This window comes from Triturus cristatus, chromosome 7 (assembly GCF_964204655.1).
Source record: "Triturus cristatus chromosome 7, aTriCri1.1, whole genome shotgun sequence".
NCBI lineage: Eukaryota > Metazoa > Chordata > Amphibia > Caudata > Salamandridae > Triturus > Triturus cristatus.
In genome coordinates, this window is record NC_140590.1 from 1,533,499,070 (window position 1) to 1,533,519,415 (window position 20,346).

Sequence of the window (20,346 nt, forward strand, 5' to 3'; positions counted from 1 at the left end):
AATAAATACAGCCGGATTTACAGACTTTCAGGCACAGCAATGACGCTCTCTGCCATCGCAAATCACTGTGGGACTGATTCAAGCATGTGAATATAGCAAAGATGCAACTCTGGAGATTGGGAAAATGCTCTAATATTACATGCTTTCCATGTTTGAATGTGCCCATACAATTTTCCCCAGATTTACAACCCCAGTTCCCGCATTCACAGGATTTTGGCCCTAGTCGAGATCAGCATTGGAAAGAAAATAAGCAAGTTAAAAAAAAATAATAATAATTGCTGCTATGTCCTAATCAATAGGTAGTGTGGCTTTTAACATGACTTTTGGAACCAAAGATAGATATCTCTGAAAGAGGTACTACAATCAAATATGCATAATCTCACAGTTTGGCAGTGGCATAGCTAGGGCATGGCAGTGGGAGGCGGCTCGCCTGGGGCGTCACTGTTTTGGGGGCGGCGGGGAGCACAAGGTAAGTGTTCTTTGTTTGAAATTCTCCCTCGTCTGTGTCTACCACCCCCCCACCCGCTCGTCGACGTCTGTCACAGGCACCGCCCCCCACCCGCTTTCATAGTCCATCTCCAGCATCCCCCCGCTCCTACCTGCACTGGGCGGCAAACTAAGGGATTGCCCCGGGCTGCAAAAGCTCTAGCCTTGCCACTGCAGTTTGGCACGGCCAGTGCGATGCTGCGAACATGCTCTGAGACTAATGCAGCTAATGCCAAAAATCTCATGTAATTTGGGTGTAAATTACACAAAAATAAGCATGTCACACGGGGTGGTGTTCTAGGCTGCTCATTCCTAAGCTTTTCCCCATCCACATTTGTAGAAACCTATTTTTTTTGACTGGCATCACATTCAGGCACACGTTGGCAAAGCCAAAATGTCAGGGTTTAATGTGCTGAAGCATGCAGCATCAGCACCTTAGTATATGCAAAGAACAAGGGCACCCAAAGGAGATCGGTCAGGGACCTTGGGAACTGATATGTTACAGGAGACAGTGGTCCCTGAGAAATTAGAGGATATTAGTACAATGAATATAGCCTCAATCAGTGCTATATTTGAGCCAGTATCCAGCCGGACAAAGGCATTTTTAATATACAATATATTTGAACAGTAGTATATAGGATGTAAGTTAAATCACAGTGGGATACAAGCCTGTATCCAAGAACTTACATATCACAAAGACAATAGAATACAAAAAGGCTAAGGCAATTTCGTGGTTGTTTCAGTCAGTAAATACTTAAATGGCGAAACAACTAATTAACAGAGGGTCAAATTCACAATAAATTATATACATGGAATAAAGTGTGTAAGGCTGACAACTGTGTCGACGGCGTTTCGATCCTTATCAAGAGGATATCGGATCATCATCAGGACTATTAAATAAAATTGCCCGTAAACAATTGCCTCAGAAGGCGTCGTGAATTGAGGCACGCGGCAACGGAAACGGGAAAAGTTAGCCGGGCAATTGCGAGGCATCGCGATTAAGAGCTGAAGGTCATCAGCACCTTAGAGCAGAACAGAAGAGAGGGAGTTCGCAGGAGCGGACAGAAAGGAACATCATAGTAAAGTAGTCCTGCATACAGTTAAATGCAAGCACTTGAATGGAGATGGGAAGCTAAACCAAACAGCCAATAGTACTAGACTAGACATGAATACTGCACAGAACAGAGCCAAGACATGATTGACAATGTCCTGGCACGTTCCAACTTACATGTGAAGAGCAACAGCCCGGCTTTAATTCCCTTGCATCAAGCCCCTTATGTATAGAGACAGCTCTCCTAAACACTTCAGTTATCAGACTTCTGGAGGGTGATAGGGGCAGTCAATCCACTACGCATAGGATGTCGAAATGCTTCCCAACTGATATATCTAAACAATACTTGACGGGGATTGGGGGTGGGGGCATAGCCGAATGACCCTGTAGTATAGATGCTGGTCTCAACTCCATAAAAGCATTGACCCCGCCCCCGTACTGCCGGACACTGTGATTTTTTAGACAGCACACTCCAAGGGTGTGGTTTGTAGAATTATCCCAAGGGGAACAGGGACTATAGAACCTACTAGGGTAGATAGACTCAGGTTCCTACCCAATATCACCTATGCAGGGACAGGGATTTAAAATTAATAATAACACGGTCCCCTTGAGAGGTAATGGGGCCAGGACCTATCCAACCAATCCTTTGTGTAAACAGGATTTCATCAGCAAGGGTGAGGGGGGACATCCCTGTTTCGCGCTAACCAATCCAATACTTTACTGCGCAGCTCCGGATATGACTTCTCACAGTGTATCCGCAGGAGGGCGTACCCCAGTCAAAACCACCACATAGCGACATACAGCTGGAGAAAGATTTATAACGGTACGATAGGGAAGCAGGTCGTGGTTAGCTACGCTTTCTATCTCCCTCAATAGGAGTGGGAGCTGATGTTTCGGTGATAGGTAAGGGAACAGGGTGAGCATTACAAGGAACCCCTATCACCATTAAATTCGATTGCCGGTATGAGGCAATAGGGTTGTGCAGGGTTGCTTTTGGGGAGTTTAGCAGGGGCAGAGGCTGCTGAGCCAGGATAGACATAAGCTGGGTTTCAAGAGCCCCCACACGAGTAAGGATACGAGAAAGCTCAGACCAAGTCAGAACAAGACAGGCAACTCCTTCAGACCAGGGTCGGGGGCGATATAGTAGTGTCTGTCTCTGAGGACCTCGGAGGCTGGGCCACCAAAAACCCTTGTGCCATCACTGGTGCATTATCAGTCAAAAAGTCTGTCTGAGTAACAGCGTCAGATGTTCCGCACTGCTGACCCCTCTTAAGTTTTTTGGCCATAGCGATCACCTTGTGCCCTTCGGTATGGGGATTAACAACCTTTTGCAACTGCGTGTAATTAGCAAAAATGCGACATGTCTGTTTAATGTTTTTATCTGTGATTTTGCTCTTTGAGGATTTTATCTAATATAGAATAAGGTTTCTTGAACTTGGAACCTGTATTGACAAAATCTCAAGCTAATCCTTCAAGCCAATGACTTTGGAATTGCTCCACTGAAGAGGTGAATGCATCCTGAGAGTGGAATTCTTTACATAATTATCAGCAATTCATTGTTGAGTGGTTTAACAAGGATGATTCTTGGGAAAGTCAGTGTTGGGATAAGTGAGCGTTTTCAGTTGGGATGTTACAGTGCAATTTCCACCCTACAGCATGTAATAATTTGATTCAAGACAACTTTATGAATCTCTGTAGTTTTGAGGTTGTTCCCCTGGCCCCAGCTTTTTGAAGGATTCTAGTGACAGCAGAAATTTCCAACATCTATTCAAAGTGCAGGAGTTTCTGCTACAGCAATGCAAGAGTATTGTCTTAAGCTACAGCAGCATTGTGTAAACCTCTTACCGAAGTGTCCCTCATACGTTTGACTCAAAGAAATACTGTCAGGGCACCATTACCTGGTCAGATTTGGTGTTCAAATTAGGTCGCTTCTTGAATGCTTCAGAGGGATAAGATTTGGTACACTGGTTTTTGGAAGCACTAAAACTCGAGCCCTGAAATTCTCCCTTTTTAAGAAGATTGGCCATATAGCGCTTGGCGTGTGTGCCTGACCTCCACGTCTTCAGCTTGGAGTCAAACTTCTGATGTGCAAAAAGGTCAGATTCATCAAGGTGCATCTTCACTTTGACGCCCGCTGCTCTTTGCCGCCACTTGAAAAGAAACAACCTGCGTTCACTCGTCTTGTGGCCCCAGATGTGTGCCAGCTCCAGAGCCGTCCGCCCCTTTCCATCCACATCGCTGATCTGCGCACCGTGGGCAAGAAGCTCCTCTAGACAGTCTGATCTCCCCATGGAAGCAGCAACATGGAGAGCACTTGTGCCAAGCTGTGTCTTTGCACAAACATCTGCACCTGCAAAATGATAATACACAATTACATGAGTGTGGCAACCACAGAGAGGGGCAATTGAATCAGTGTATTTTATCCAGCACGCGTGTTTGGCAAATAGACCTTGATTAAAAAGGGTGGCAGAGTTATGACAGCTACCATGATTATGCAGTGAAAGGCTTATCATCCAAGTGGCATGGGCGATGAGTATCAGCGCAGGGCTAAATTATGATCCCTACGTGAGCAGGAGTTTATGCAGGGTTTAAAGTTGAAAGTGATGGGGTAATTGCTGCACACATGCAATGTTTCCCTGGTAAACGTGGTCATATTTAACCAGCAAAACTGTACGTGGGACAACATGTAGGGAAACTCTGTACATGAGATAAGGGGTTCAGCAAGCAACTATTTCCACATGTAATTCCCAATCATCTGACTATCAACTCAGAAGACGAGGTATTCACCACTCCTGATAAAGAAAGCATCTTGAGGTATCAGTACTTACTGGGCACAGTAAGCACCTCGCTACATTCTAGCACACTCATAAGGCCATGCCCTGATTATAAGTTCCAGACTAAACTCCATTCCATGTACAAACAGGAGTTTGCACAGGTATCAGAGGTATGAGGTGTGTGATAATTATTACACATTGGTAGTTTTACCCTGATTGATATGGGCAGATCAAACATGCCAAACAGTAGTTGAGAGAAAAGTCCCAGAAAAAAAGAAAATATCTGGAATTCAGGTTGTTAAATACCAATTCTCCATTTTCTGCCTAGTTTCCAATTTGAAACTCAGGGATAGCAGGTATTCATCTCACCCAGTTAATACACACGGTCAGAAACTGGACTATTAATGTGGGTGGGGATACCCCTACCAACTCAATTAACCCACTCTGGTCAGCTAAAAACACAGGGGCTTATTTATAAGACCCTTGCATCTCTAGTGTGTCACTTTTTGTGATGCTCCGCTGGCGCATGAGCCTGCTCCATATTTTCCAGGCAGCACTAAGCCACTTTATTGGGCTTAATGTTGCCTTGTAAATTTTGTTACCTTTAAAGGGGCGTGCAATGGGTGTTGCTGGGGGCATTCTCTGCAACATCCATGGCTTTCTGACACTGCCCCATATTTACAAGAAATTGTAACTCTGAGGCAGCGAGGAGAAATATCTTTATTTCTCCTTGTGTTTCCTTTTTCTATGTGTGCTGCTAGCCTCTTGATATTGTTTTGTGCAGGAAGGTTTCCCATCCTGCACAAACATAATCATTACTGCAACGCCGGCACCCTTGAACCATTGTGCACCAGTGCAGTGGAAAATGACAGGAATACGCCGTATCTAGTAGAAGGCCTGCTGTGCTGCCCTACGGTAAAAACTCATAAAAATGAGGCCCACAGTCCTGACATAATCTCATCTCAACCCTATGTAGCTATGGCAGAAGCAGCAGGCAATCCCCGAGAAGTGTGTGCTAGGTTTAAGAAGTACCAACAATTTCAAAGTAAAGTACACAACACAAAGAAAAATTCCTAAACCAATTTTCAAAAATAGCAAAAACTGTAATGAGCAAAAAGACACCAAGATCATCACAACAGGTTAAGAGGAACTGAATATCTGATTTTTAAAATGTGTATGGAAAAAGGCAATTAGAGAACACTAAAAAAAAAATTGACAGTGGGCCTCGACCTAGGGGCAATTTCAGGCCGACCACGATGGAGCGGACATTGGATACACAATGTGATTTGCTGCAGTCAAAGGTTTTACCTTAAGACATAGTCTCCAACTGCTTGGAAAACAACTTCGGGTCAGGCCTGCAGCAAGTAGCTCCTCAGGGTAGGCTTCTTGGCAACAGGTCTCTCTCCAGCCAGGTCCACTGCAGAGTCTAGTACTCTTTAGTCAAATGACCTTCCTGAAGTGAGGAGTACCATGGTTTTTTGCCTTCACTAAAACAGGAAACCAGAGGTCAACTACTTCACCCTTAGAGATTAGTTACAGTTCCTGGGTATCATCAGGATTCAGGAGTCCTTGAGTCCATTTGTGAGTCCTCTTCTTTCAGCACAAGCCAGTAGTTAGGAGCCTGAACTCAGGATTCTTCTTCCAGCAGGGCCTTTTTCTTCAGATGGAGTCTTCCCATGTACAGGAATGGTCTGAAGAAATCGTGGTGTATGTGCCAGATTTATCCTGCAAGCTACCCAATGATTGGGGGAATTCTACCAACCAGTCCTAACAATGTTCTCACTGTGAGAAGTTGGCCTGGTATACGCTGTGCACTAGTTAAAGTGGGCACCTTGCACCAGTCCAAACAACTTTTATTGATGATTAGGTTAAAGACAACCGTTATTGAAAGCTACCCTAGTGGTAGCTATGGAGAGCAGCCTTAAGGCTAAGTCTCGAAGGAATGTAAGGCAGCTTGGTTTACCAGATTATAACCTCCCAAATGAAAGGAGAACCACACAAGGTATATATATATAAAATATATGTATTTATTACTAAACTAACCTCTTTATGAGATTAGAGAACAAGGTACACAATATTAACACACTAGAACTACAGTAAATAGCACAACACACAGTGGGCCCCAGGGGGAGACCAAACCATATATTAAGAAAGTGGTATAACAACCACAACTTGACTAGACACAGTGCCTAGAGCATGTAGAATCGCTGGGACCCCAAGGAAGCACCCAAGGTAGTGACACAGGGGACCCACGGGGGACGCGTGCAGTGTGAGAACACAGCCGCGAGCTCTGTACAATCATGTGGGAAAGTCGCAGTTGGCATTTTAAAGCTTAAGGACACTTAGGAGAGGACTTTGAGCAAACCCTTTCAAACTTAGAAGGTTCTAAGACCAGCACCCATGTGAGCACCGGAGAACTCGTGTTACCTAACTCCGGGAAGCCGGGTGCATAGGTGTCAAATGGTGTCGGGAATCTTTGTCGTTTATAATGGCGTGATGCTGCAAAGTGCTGCTGCCGGGTAAATGAGAAGTGTCCGGTGTGATCCAAGCCTGGATTAGAGATGAGAAGAACCTGAAAGCAGAGGGGACAGAGTCTGGGTCACTTCAGGGTGACCAGGGGCTCGTTAAACGAATGCCCACTGATGTCGGGTGTTTCAGGTGCAAAGAGGTGAAGTTTGACTCTGAAGCCACGGGAACCCGGAGACGTCGACAATGACCAAAGTCCACAGGCAAGCTGTCCCACAAAGGATGTCAAGTGCTGGGAGGTCAGTGTCCGGATTTGAGAGCAACAAGCCTTGGCAACTGCAAACCACGCGGTCAGAGAAAAGATGCTTTTGTGTGGACCAGCAAGGTCCTGTGGACTCCCCAAGCAATGGAGAGTCAGGGCACGTCTGGAGTAATCAGGAAAGCCCACTGAAAGTTAAAGGTCTCTTCTCAGGGACCCACAGGTCGACGGACCAGGGATCGCAAATGGACCTCAAGAGGAATCACAACATACCAGCCCACGGAACACTCGTGGAGTGTAGGCTGGTAATCTTCAGTGGAATCACTGCTCGGGGTCTGGACTACAAATAGCCTAAAGCACAGCCTCAGGGATCGCCAAAAAGCATATGCTGCTGCAAATGTGCACGGTGTCCAGGGGTACGAGTTGCACGGTCCCCACGAGAGCTGCGGGTCTCAGGTTTTCTGAGAGCACTGGTCGGCCTGGGGGAAGCTTAGGAACCCACCTCCTGTGTTGCAAATTCTTCGGAGTCCTTCAGGAGTTGCGTAGATGCAAACCGGTCAGATGCGTCTTTGGTGCCTGCCCTGCAGGGGAGTAACTCCTTTACTCCAAGGGAGATTCTTCGGTCATCCAACGTAGTGTAGATAGTTGAAGTACTTGGTTTCTGTAGCAGAGTTTTGTCCAGGTAAATCTAAAGTCCTGTAGCCAGGGGTTCCTACTTTATACCCAAGGAAGGGGTGGGACAACTCTGAGGACCCACCTATGGGAGGGTCAGGACAAAGGGGTGGCTACACCCATGTCCTTTGTCCAGTTTTGTGCCAGAACAAGGGCTGATAGCCCCTGCAACCGGTTTGAGCTGGACTATGCACAGGGACACCACATGTGCCACCAGTGCAGACATCAAAGCACTCTTGGAGTGCACACACCCAGCCCCAATACACTAAAGCCTGTCTGGGAGGTCGTCACACCTCCCTGTGACAGGAAACCTATTGTCCAGCCATCCCCTGATGGAGTTTCATCCAGCAGCAGGAGGGCAGAGTCGTGTCTGTGGCTGTCAGCATCCATTTTGTGATGCTAGGGTCTGTGAAGTTGGTACTGGGTGTACCGGTGCTATCATATTTCTCCCTCTAGTAGGGTGGAATCATACCTCCCACACCAGTTGCTGGTGTGGAGGTATGATTCCAAGGTGTTTGACACCAAACACGGCATGTTTCCATGCAGCTATTTTGAAGTTAGCATTTACCGTGAGGGTATAATGCACTTAAGAGTATATGGTTGGCTGCATCACAAACAACCCCGGAATAGAGGTTCCGAAGGCTGCAGAGGGGCTCTGCTCATGCATGGGCACCCTCTCACATAAAACTCAGCACCCTGCCTTCAGGATTGATAAGGCCTGCCATAGGGGTGACTGATAGGTTTATATGTGCAGTGATATGGATAGATATAGTGAATCTATATCTAAGTAAGGGGTGCATACACCACCTTACACAGGCTGCTGTAGCAGACCTGTTGTGTCATTTTGAATGGTCTCCCAAGGGTGGCATAATACATGCTGCAGCCCCTGAGAGTCCTCTGGGGTACTTATGCCCTGGGTATATAGAATACCATATTCTAGGGACTTATAAGGGTAACCCAGAATCCAATCTGAAGTGTACCTAAAGTACATGAACAACCAATTTAGGGAGAAAGCAGATAGACCGGGGTCCTGAATAGCAGGATCCCAGTCAAACTAAGTCAAAAACCGGCAAAACACCAGGCAAAAGGTGGGGGTAACCATGAAGTCAGATTCCACCTTCCTACACTCACTGTTCCCCAACTTATATTTTTCTTTTAGCAATTTCTCTTTGCTTTACTGTACAATTACCCAGAAGCCACTGTTTCAAGATGACAGGTCTAAGTTACCACCAGACAGGCCTATCTTAAGGTGCTTGGACACTCTCTACATGAAAGGGTCAAAACTGGTTTTCCACCCTACTGTGGCTGGAGCATAACTGGCTGGGTGAGTACTCTTAGAAGAGGCCCTCCTTGACATCTCCAGGTCAAACAAGGTAGTTTTTAATCACCCTTTGTTCTGCCAACTGTTCTTTTCCACTAATGTATAGCTGGTCTCTGATAAGTGGCCAACAGTTAACACACATTGGCCTTTACTTGACCCAGAACAAAGCCATTATAGGAAAGTAGGATCTGTTTCTTATGGTTACCCATACTTTTCGCTTGATGTTACACTGTTTTTGACTAGCCTGACTGGGATCCTGCTGATCAGTACGCCAGTCTATATATTTTCTCCCTAAAATGTTATGTCATGTACTTAGGTACGCTCCAGATTGGATACTGGGGTACCCTTGTCAGTCCCTAGTATATGGTGCACATGTATGCATAGGTACCCCAGAGGCCTCCCATGGGCTGAAGCATGTATTATGCCACCCATGAGAGGCCATGCAAAATTGAACTACAGGCCTGCCATTGCAGCCTGTGTAAGATGGTACATGCCCCACTTACTTTAGATATTGGTTTACTAGATCTATAGGTCACTACACTTAAAACCTATAAGTCAGCCCTATAACAGGCCTTGACAATCCTGAAGGCAGGGTGCTGGGTTTTATGTGAGAGGGTGCCCCTGCATGAGCAGAGCACCCCTGCAGCCTGCGGAGACCATTCTCCCGGGTTGTCGGTGATGCAGCCAGACATATAGTAGAAGTGCATTATATGCTCACGTAAAATTCTATCTAAAAAACGGCTGCAAGAAACCATGTTGTGTTTGGTATCAAAGACCTTGGAATCATACCTCCACACCAGTAACCGGTGTGAGAGGTATGATTCCACCCTTCAGAATCAAGCTTTGTGGGGTCCCTGGTCTTCCCGGTACCAGCCTTCTCGACCCGGACAGCACAAAATGGTTGCTGACGACCAGAGACACATTTCTGCCCTCCTGCTGTTGAGCCAAGCTCGAGCAGAGGAAGCCAGCACAATAAGCATCCTGTCACAGGGAGGTGTGACCACCTCCCAGACAGGATTTAGTGCATTGGGGCTGGGTGAGTGCACTTCCAAAGTGCCTGAAAGTGTGCACGAGGGGCACATTTGGTGTTCCTGTGCATAGTTCAATTCAAACCAGTCCTGGGAGCGATTGGCCCCTGCTCTGGTGCAAAACTGGACAAAGGACATGGGAGTAACCTCTCCACTGTCCTGACCCTCCCCTGGGAGGGTCCCCTGAATCTGTCCAACACTCTCCCATGGGTACAAAAGCGCTTACCTGGCTGTAGGACCCTAGATTCGACATGGAGAAGATTCTGATCAAGAAACCACTGACCTTCGTCCATCTGGACACTTTGGACTTCGCTGGACTTCGACTGGGCCCGACTTCATCTCCCTCTCCGTCCAAAGCATCATCTTTCCCGTGCACCATACAGGCTCCTTGCAGGACCTGTGAAGCATCAAGGACAACTGAAGTATCTCCTTTGGGATGAAGGAGTCACTCCCCTGCATTCGCAGGCATCATAACACAACTGACAGGTCTGCTGATACTGAGCTCCTGCGGACTCTGAAGGCTCCAGCAACACAGGAGGTGGGTTCCTATGTTCCTTGAGGTTGAGCTGCCCTCTCACTGAGTCTGAGGCCAATATTCCTCGTGGAGACCGCATAACCCAAACCCCTATGCACCGCATACTTTTGCAACCCATATGCTTGTTGGCGTTCCCCAACTAAGTGCATTGGGCTGTTGATAGCCCCAACCTCTGCGCACATATTTTACAAAAGACTTTGGCCTCCTCGCACTCTGTGCCCTGCAAGCTGTGAATTTTTGAAACTGCTGGAGGTCCCCTCACAACTCCTGTGCCTTCATCCTGTTGTTCCACTTGAGGGACAACACTGCTTTTCTTGGGCTCCCTTGGTTGCTCCAGGCCTGACCCTTGCTGTGATGAGTTCCCTTGATCTTGCTGGGCCAGACCATAACCTTCTTTGACCTTCTTTGTGGGTTGCCGCTGCCAAGGCTTGTTGGTGCTTACACCAGTCACCGACCCCTCAGCGCTCGACATCCTTCATGGGACAGCTCGTATCCAGCTCCTGGTTGTCCTCGATGTCTCCTGGTCCCTGCAGCTGTAGAGTCAAGGTCTCCATCTTCACACCTGAAGCACCCAACATCGGTGGGCATTTGTCTATTGAGCCCAGAATCTGTCCCCTCAGCTTTCAGGTTCTTTCCATCAAGAATCCACCTGTGGGTTCCACCGGACACTTTTCTTCTATCCAGCAGTGGCATTTCTTTGAAGACTCCCATTGAGAACGCCTGCAGTTTCGGACACCACTTCGACCCTATGCACCCGGTTTCCCTGGGATAGGTTGCTCTGGTACTTCACTATCCAGGGGGTGGTGTGGCTCTCCAACCTTCTATGTTTCAAAGGGTTTCCTCGTAATCCACTGGGAAGGGTCCTTAAACACTAAAACTGTAACTGTGACTCCCCCATTGAATGGTACGTGGCACGCGGTCGTGTTCTTACACTGCACTTGTTCTCCGTGGGGTCCCTACTTGCTCACCTTGGGTGGTTCCTTGGGGTCCCAGCGATTCTACATCCTCTAGATACCTTGTTGACTCGCGTTGTGATTCTTGTACCACTATTTTAGTATACGGTTTGGTCTCCCCGTGAACCCACTGTGTATTAGTGCTTACGATTGTTACGGTGCTACAGTATTGTGTGCTTCGTGTTTATCTGCGTGTAGCACATACTGCAAGGTATTTAAGGTGTGTTATAATAATAAATACATATTTCTATAACTACTGTGTGGTTCTCCTTTCATTTAACCAATACATTATGGTTGCATTCTGGTAAAACAAGCTGCTTAACATTCCTTCAAGACTAAGCCTGAAGGCTGCTCTCCACAGCTACCACTTGGATAGCTTACTAAGGTTATCTTTGACCTCTTAAATCACCATAAGGGTTGTTTGGACTGATGCAAGGTGCCCACTTTAATTAGTGGACAGCATATACCAGGTCAACTTCTCACAGCCATTGTCGTTCAAACCAGAGTTTTCACCTCACACAGACGGAGATGTGTTTCCAGCTTTCACAGTGTGATAGGTAGTAGAACTGGCTTTCCTTCCTACCTACTGCAACTGAGGACGGGAGGGTCCCTGAACTTAACAGGAGAAGCTCTTACTGGCATCTCCAAGTCAAAAGACGTAGTCCTAAAGGTGCCCTTTTGTCCTGCCAACTCTTCCTGTCCACTCTCAGATATCTAACCCCTGTAAGTGGTCAATAGTTAACACTTGCTGGCCTTTTCTGGGCCCAGAGGCAAGCCATTGTACATCTGGACCAGGGGTGTAAGCCTCCCATGCAAACATTTTAAATTCAAGCACTAGAGATGTGACTGGAAGAACTGGTTTTAAACCAGTTGTGTGCAGGAACTCTAAAATACATTTTTACAAAGTTACTTTTCTGATTAGGTTATCAAAAATTCAATTTCAACATTAAGTAATATTTTAAAATCTAAGCAGGGAATAACTTTGAAGCTTTTTTTCTAGCCCTTCCCTAAGTGGAGCTGGAAGATAAAGATTGTAATCCCAACTTGGCCTATTAGAAGAAAACCTAGCAAGGCCTGCAGAGTGAAATAGCCTTTGGCTTTTATTTCACTGTAAGCGCACACAAACCCCAAAAGGTTCTGTGCCCTATTTTTACATATTAGTACCCTGCTCTATGGCTTTACAAAGCACACTTGAGGGATGACTTGTAAATATATAACAATAGTGTTGTTCTACATGGCAGTTTTCCTGTCAAATGCCACTGTGGTGCATTTAAACTGCAGTCTAGCCAGAGCACAGCAGTTCTCCGGGCAAAATATATTTTTGTTATACAAGTGGGTGATGCAAATACACTCTGCAGCCAACATATGAAAGTTACCTTTCCATACCACAGGCTCACGTAAGGCACCATTTACAATGGACTTACCGGGAAATTAATTAGGCCAAATAAAGGGTTGCAATGTACAACACAGCATTTAGAGTGGAAGCACAGCCACTTTACTACTATTTACCATGGTAAAGTGCACTGAGTCTTAAACCAGCAAAAACAGGGTCCAGAAAAGGGGAACAATCTGGGGTGGCCCTGCAAAAGATGCAACTTTGCTACCCTCACACCCTAGGTACTGGTATTACCCAGGTCTAGTAAATATTCAGTGCAGCTTGGAGTTAGAGCCTGGGCAGGAGAAGTTAAAAGCTTTACAGGTTCCATATGTTTGTTACTTGTCCCATTTTTACAGGTTATTCATAAGTGTCTTAACTGGCTAGATTAGCCACTACTCAATGGTGCTGGGATCTTTATATTTGGGTTCACCCCTTTACCCATTGAGAAGCTGCTCTCGACTGGTAACAGCTTCTCAATGTAGAGGTGTTGAGGCCCTAACCTTATACAAGGGAGAACAGAAGTCTAAGATTGTCATGCCCTCAAACACAGTATTGCTAGGAACTAAAGGAATGAAAAACCTGGGCTGAATTTGACTCTCTTGGGCATTACCACATTGTTGAATCCCGCATCATTTAAGTGTTGTTACTCGCACATTTCCATTTTGTACTTTATATTTCAAATCCCCCATGCTCTTAGGTGCTTTAAAGCCCCGGCCTCTTGATAGAACACCTGGTTTATTTTGTTTGTCACATTCAGCTGTGTATTTTGACCTCTGTTGTGGTTTATTTCCTTTTCCTTTCCTAGTAAGAAAAAAAAACTACAGAGATTGAAGGTGACAGGTAAAGAAAGTATCAGCTACAGAGATTGTTTTGCAAAAGTCAGACGCAGGGTCCAGGTTTTGAGATCCTTGCAAAAGTGGGCGCAAGACACAAAACGTGCAGCAATGGCACAACAACGGTGGTCATCTATATACAAATGTCAATAACATGACAACATGCGGAATTTGTATACAGCTCTACTGAAATTCAAAGCAAATGGAGACTGTGAATTTGGCTGAGATCAGAGTTTATTTCAGGCACCTATCCATCTGAAGGGCCACATGCCCTAATCTGTGAGTACAAAGTGGCCCTCACGCGCGCCTCCTTAAAATCAGTCTCCTATAGTGTGTAATATCCCATGAACACCTGTATACTGATATCTAAGGCTAGATATAAATTCAGCAGTTGGCTTGCTGGGTCTCAAACCCTTTCATCTCTCCCAAATGCTGGGTTTCAGCTAATACAATGAAGTTTCCAGGTACATTTTGATGTATCTTGGGTAAAACCTTTTTGTTTGAACTCCTTAAAAAATAAACACAAATAAAATACGAATAAGTGCATGAAAGAAGGCTTGACACATTCCTTAAGCTGACAGGCAACCAAAGATCATTAAAATGTAGATTCTGCCCAAAACAAATTTAGCCTGTGTGCGCCAGCCCCAATCCTGCAGTCTACGTACCATGGGTAGATTACAGTCATTTATACTGAACAATCAAATTAACATAAATATAAAGACTATACCAAAATGTATATGGCTACAGGCTACCTTTTACAAGGAAATGTCACTTTAAGTAAGATGGTTGGAATTAACCGAATTAAAAGAATAAGAAATGACAGCCTCCCCCGAGATTCTGGAGTTAAGTGATTTAAGAGCCACCATGCAGAGTCTAATCTTGTTAAGGACATCAGAGTACCAAGGCTAGCAATGTCAGCCAAAGTGCAAATGTAAACTACTTCAACGTGTTCCTCAGTAATCGTTACAACCACATAAATAAAATAGAACAATGCAACAACAAAAAAGCGGACCAGGCTCTGACCAGGGTTGAGCCAAAGGATATGGCTTGGCCATCTGGGGAAACCCTTGCTTTACACAGTCTCAAGGCCATGCCCAAAAGGAATTGGCTACCCAGAGGTTGGGCATAGGTTAGTGCAGGGCATGACCGAAGACCAAGCCTGCTTCCAAACCCTGCTCTTCTTTCCTTTATTATTGTAGAAGTCTATCTGTTTTTAGTGTAATATAATACATGGTTGGCCAACAGAAGCAGGGTAAAAACAGGGTGGGAGAACACTGGCTTAACATCCCAGCCCCCAGTTCACTCAGATGCATTCTGGTAAATGCAGTGCATGATAACACGTCCATTTAACAATCTTTTGCTTGCACCATGGTTGGTGCAGCCAGTGCTGACTAGCTCCATACATTAGCACGTGTTTCAGGATAGTTGTCCTTCATCAGTAGATAGTAACACATACATCTAGAGGTTCTGGAAATGCTGTGCAATAGTCTTTTCAGGTCTAAGTACCACTCTTTGAGCGTAGGGGCATCATTGAGAGCTCGTCGGCTCAACTTGCTCAAGAGAGCCTTATCAAACAAAAACAGGGCGGGAGCACACTCAGATGCATTCTGGTTAATGAGGTGCATGGTAACACTTCAATTAAACAATATTTTGCTTTCCACATGGTTGGTCAATTGTTTAAGGTTCTTCACACGTTTAGTCCATTTTCCCAATTATGCTTTGGGTCTTTTTCTCCTTAATGCTTCAAAATCCTGGATTTCTCAGCAAGAGAACCACACATTCATACTCATTACTCACTCTTAACACTTGTTTTCCATTTTAGAGATGCCATCTACTCCTACTGGGCAATATTGCCTACTCTAGCTCTTCTTCATGAAGCGGTCTACGTTTTAATTGTTTTGCAAAATCAATACATCTTTTCGCTGTTATTTAAATGTTGTATAAAATCTTCAATAAAAACACTATTAAAAGTTTAGAAATTATTAAACAGGATTTAGTAAAAGAGCCAGCCTGGAGGTAGAAGTACTTCTGAAGGATTGGTCCATCTTACCATTTTCTAGAAGAAATTTCACAATTTGCAGATGACCTCGGTGAGCCGAAACATACAAAGCCACAAAGGCTCTTCGTGCAATCCAGGATAACTTCTGATTTGGTGTCAAACGCTCTGAGTTGGGAGTGTTGTATTTGGAATCTTTAGTAACCCCCAAACGTTGCAGCTGGAAAAGACAGAAATATTTAATTAGGCTATGCATAAATATTATTTGGGTTTGAAATGTGTTAAGGTCTCCTATGACAAAATTACACATTCATTTTACAATTTCAATTTTTGTTGCCATTAAGTCTAGTTTCAGATTATAGTATATGGAAGAAATGGGAAGTATGTATGAGATACCTACCTACAGAGTCAGTGTTATGACTGTAGATATATGTGAGAGACTGGCTCAGTATATGATGTACACTTATGTAAGTGGACACCTTGCACTGATCCAGACAACCCTTATGGTGATTTTAGTGATCTTAGACAACCTTAGAATGCTCTCTAAGCGGTAGCTGTGGAGATCAGCCTTCAGGCTTAGTCTAGATGGAGTGTAAAGCAGCTTTTTTTACCAGAACATAATCTTATAGGTGTAGATTAAATAAAAAGGAACCACACATGATATTTATAAAAATATGTATTTATTATAAGACACTCACTAACGCATACAGATATCTCCTAACCAGAGATATACACAATGCACACAATACTTTGCAATAGAAACACGTAGTAGCACAGAATACACAGTGGTCCCCAGGTGGAGACCAAACCATATATTAAAATAGTGGTATGCGGACCACAACTCAAGTCAAGAATATACCCAGAAGACTTAGAAGTGTCGGGGACCCGAAGAATCACCCAAGGTGAGTAGCTAGAAACCTCACGGAGGTCGTGTGCAGTGTGGGAACACGACCACGTTCTCCGTACACATCAACGTGTAAGTCGCGGTTGCAATTTTAAAGAAAGAGGACCCTGAAGAAACCCCGTAGAAGACAAGTGGTTGGAGAGCCGGGTGCATAGGTGTGAAGTGGCATCGGAAACCATTGTCAAACTCAATGGGAGACTATAGGAGGATGCCGCTGCTGGAAAAGGTGAAAGTGACCAGTGGAACCCAAAGGTGGACTCGAGGTGAAGAGTACCTGCAAGCAGAGGGGACATAGTCTAGATCACTCGGGAGCAACCAGGTGGCATGGAAGACGAGTGCCCACTGATGTCGTGTGCTGCACGAAAGATGACGGTGACCTTGGAACTGCAGCTGTGAGGACCAGGTGATGCTGAGTAAAACTCTCTGATGTTAAGAGTTGAGGGGTCGGTGTCAGTTGAGAGCACCAACAAACCTTGTCAACTACAACCAACATGGAAAGCGAAGGAGGTGCAGTGTCGGGACCAGCAAGGTTCAGGTGACTCATCACAAGCAGGGGAGCCATGGCAGGGCCTAAGAAATCAGGGGAGCCCAAAGAATTCAAAGGCGACTCTCAACAGGACTCGCAGGCTGGAGGCACTGGAGACGCAAGAGGACCTCGAGCAGCACACCAAAAGATGCAGGCCACGCTGCAAGCGATGCTGTGTGGTCAAAGATTCTGGTCACTGGAGATGCTTGAGGTTGGGGCTACTTGGAGCCTGAAGATTTTAATGTCAGGAAGTCAACAAGGCTTTGCAACGACAAGTCGATGCTGTGCACAGGGGTTCGGTTCCTGCGGCTCCGATGACGGGTTTTGGCCTCAAACTTGGTGAGAGGGAAGGGCAGACCTCGAGGGATGTGAAGAACCACCACATGTGTTGCTGAGCCTTTCAGAGTCTGTGGGAGCCCAGGATCAGCAGACCGGTCAGCTTAGTTGCAGTGCATACAGATGCAGGGAAGTGACTCCTTCACTTCAAGGGAGATTCCTTCAGGTGTCTTGGATGCCCACAGGTCTTGGAAGGTTTCCTGCATGGAGCACAGGCACGGACGTTGCAGCAGACGAGGAGGGCTAAGAGATCAGGAGCAGCAGGAATCTTTCCAGTTGCAGCCTTGATGCCCAGAGCGAAATCTAGCGAAGTCCAGAGTGCCCAGATGGTCGAAGTTAAAATGGTGTCTGAAATTAATCTAGGGACCCACCGTCAGGTAAGCCCTTAAGAACCCTATTGAAAGGGTTGAGACGATTCATGGTTCTCTCCCAGGGTAGGGGTCAGACAGTGGGGAGGATACTCCCATGTACTTTGTACAGTTTCGCACCAGAGCGGTTGCCAACGGCTCCCTGAGCTGGTTTGAACTGGACTATACAAGGAGGGCACCAAGTGTGCCCCTCAAGCAGTCTGAGTGGCGCTGCCAAGCGTTCCCACCCGGCCCCAATACCTAAACTCTGTCTGAGAGGTGGTCGCACCTCCCTGTGACAGGATACCTATTGTTCTGCCTTCCCCTGCTTGAGCTTGGCTCAGCAGCAGGAGGGCAGAATCATGTCTCTAACCTGCAGCTGACATGTTGTGCTGTCCGGGTCTAGAAGACTGGTACTGGGAGCAAATGGAGGGCCTTTGCAGTGTTTGGAATCATACCTCCCAGGTATGATTCCAACATGTTTGATACCAAACATGACAGGGTTTGTTACAGCCAGTTTCAAGATGGTCATCGCGTAATGACGCGGTGCCCCTCTATATGTTAGATGGCTGTCTCATTTACAACCCAGGAGAATAGACTATGAAGGCTGTAGGGATGTCCTGCTCATGCAGGGGCACCCTCACACTTAGAACCGAGCACCCTGTCTTCAGGATTGTAAAGGCCTGCTGTAAGGCTAGACTTATAGGTTTTAAGTGCAGTGACCCTAGACATTGGGAACCTATATCTTTCGTAAGTGGTGTTAGCACTAGCTTACCCAGGCTGCAATGGCAGGCCTGTAGTGACAGTTTGAATGGTCTCCCATGGGTGGCATAATACATGCTTCAGCCCATGGGTGACCCCTGGGGTACCTATGCCCTGGGTACCTTAGTACCACATACTAGGGACTTATAAGGGCACCCCAGTATCCAATCTGGGATGTACCTAAGTACTTACCATAACAATTTAGGGGAGAAAGCAGAGAGACTGGGGTCCTGATTATCAGGATCCCAGTGAGACTAGTCATAAACCGCATAGCACCAGGCAAAAAGTGGGGGATAAACCATAAAAGATCCACCTTTCCTACAATAGATATCCCATAAATTCCACTCACAAAGAAGAATCTCCAAATGTGCCCTGTGGGGGATGAAACTTCAGAAAAAAGGCGTTCAACCTACATTGGGCCCATCGTGATGGATGAAACTGCAGCTCACGGGCTACCAAAATCTCGGTCATACTGTGTTTACTGGGGGCACCATATGAAGCATTGAGGAGGCGTTGAATCGGACATCGCACACCAACAACTGGGTATGGAAGTTCAGGTTTTGTCAATTTCAATCCTACCAATGAGGTTTGTATACTACGGCCCTGTCTCGTGTTTCTAATCCCTTTTGTGATGGGTCAGAAGAGTAAATAAAGGGCTACTTAAGCTACAAATTTAAATTAAAAATCTATTTGCTTACCAGTACTAGATCCTAATTAATCTGTTTCCTTGGGTTGCTTAACAATTCCTCTTCCCACCAAACTTTTTCCTCTATATATATATAAAGCGGTTAATTTAGAGGTAAAAGAATGTTACATTTATGATATGAATACATTTTAACATCCATCATTTGAGAGTGTAGTCATTTTTATGTGTTTACTTACCACTGCTACAGCGCCCTTTTTTTAATAAAATAATCTTTAGAGAGAGATCCTGTATTAGAACTTCATTTTCAAAATGTAACAAAGCCAAAGTCCACAAGCCTATTATTAATGATACTAAGTGCCCATCCTTCTCAAAGATAACTAAAACACATTTCTTACAGAGCTTGCGTGAGTTAAATACGGGGGAGGAGCCAAGTTGACCAATCATTGTCACCGTCTAGAAGGGGTGTCTGAAAAAAATATTAGAATAAATATTGTGTGTACCAAATATTGTGTCAAGAATATCAAGGACAAACAAAGTTTTAATATACTTAACTCCGCATATAATTATCATGACGATATATTAAACTTCAGGGTATGTAGATGTGGACTTATACTTACCTATTTGCACTTATCTTCTTGATATTTTGTTCCACGATATTTTTGACACTATATTCTGTCCACACAAAATAAGTCACAGCCACTAGAGTGCTAGCTGAACTTGACTATGGGTTGCGGACAGTGACAGACTAGGATGCCTCATCGCTCAACGTGGTGGAGGAGCCTGTATCATGATGCCCACACAGGGTTGGGTGCACTCACAAAGGGCACTGGAAAGTACAGTGGCAGTTGGCTGCTGGCCTGGGAATGGGATTTAACCACCATAACTCCACAACTGTTTGATCTGTTGGGATAATCCCAAGTGTTCTGGAATCAGGGCAACTTCCTCCAGCTGATGCCATCGGGATCCCGGGCAAGGTTTGAAATTGGGATGTTTGAAGACCCCCAGGAATGATCTGAGAGGGAGGGATGGGTCAGTGATGAAGCAGGGTTATCTTTATTGGTGAATGAAGGCAA

General features: G+C 45.5%; 1 protein-coding gene across 1 annotated transcript in view; it reads right to left on the bottom strand.

Moving 5' to 3' along the window:
* Positions 1 to 576: 576 nt before the first annotated feature.
* ANKRD60 (ankyrin repeat domain 60) overlaps positions 577 to 20,346 on the bottom strand; it is a 47,622-nt gene continuing 27,852 nt past the window's right edge. The window contains exons 3-4 of the mRNA XM_085614579.1: positions 15,807 to 15,972; positions 577 to 3,887 (exon numbers count right to left, since the gene is read on the bottom strand). Coding sequence (XP_085470705.1) covers positions 3,421 to 3,887; positions 15,807 to 15,972 — 633 coding nt within the window. The 3' untranslated portion in view covers positions 577 to 3,420. The remainder of the gene's footprint in view (positions 3,888 to 15,806; positions 15,973 to 20,346) is intronic.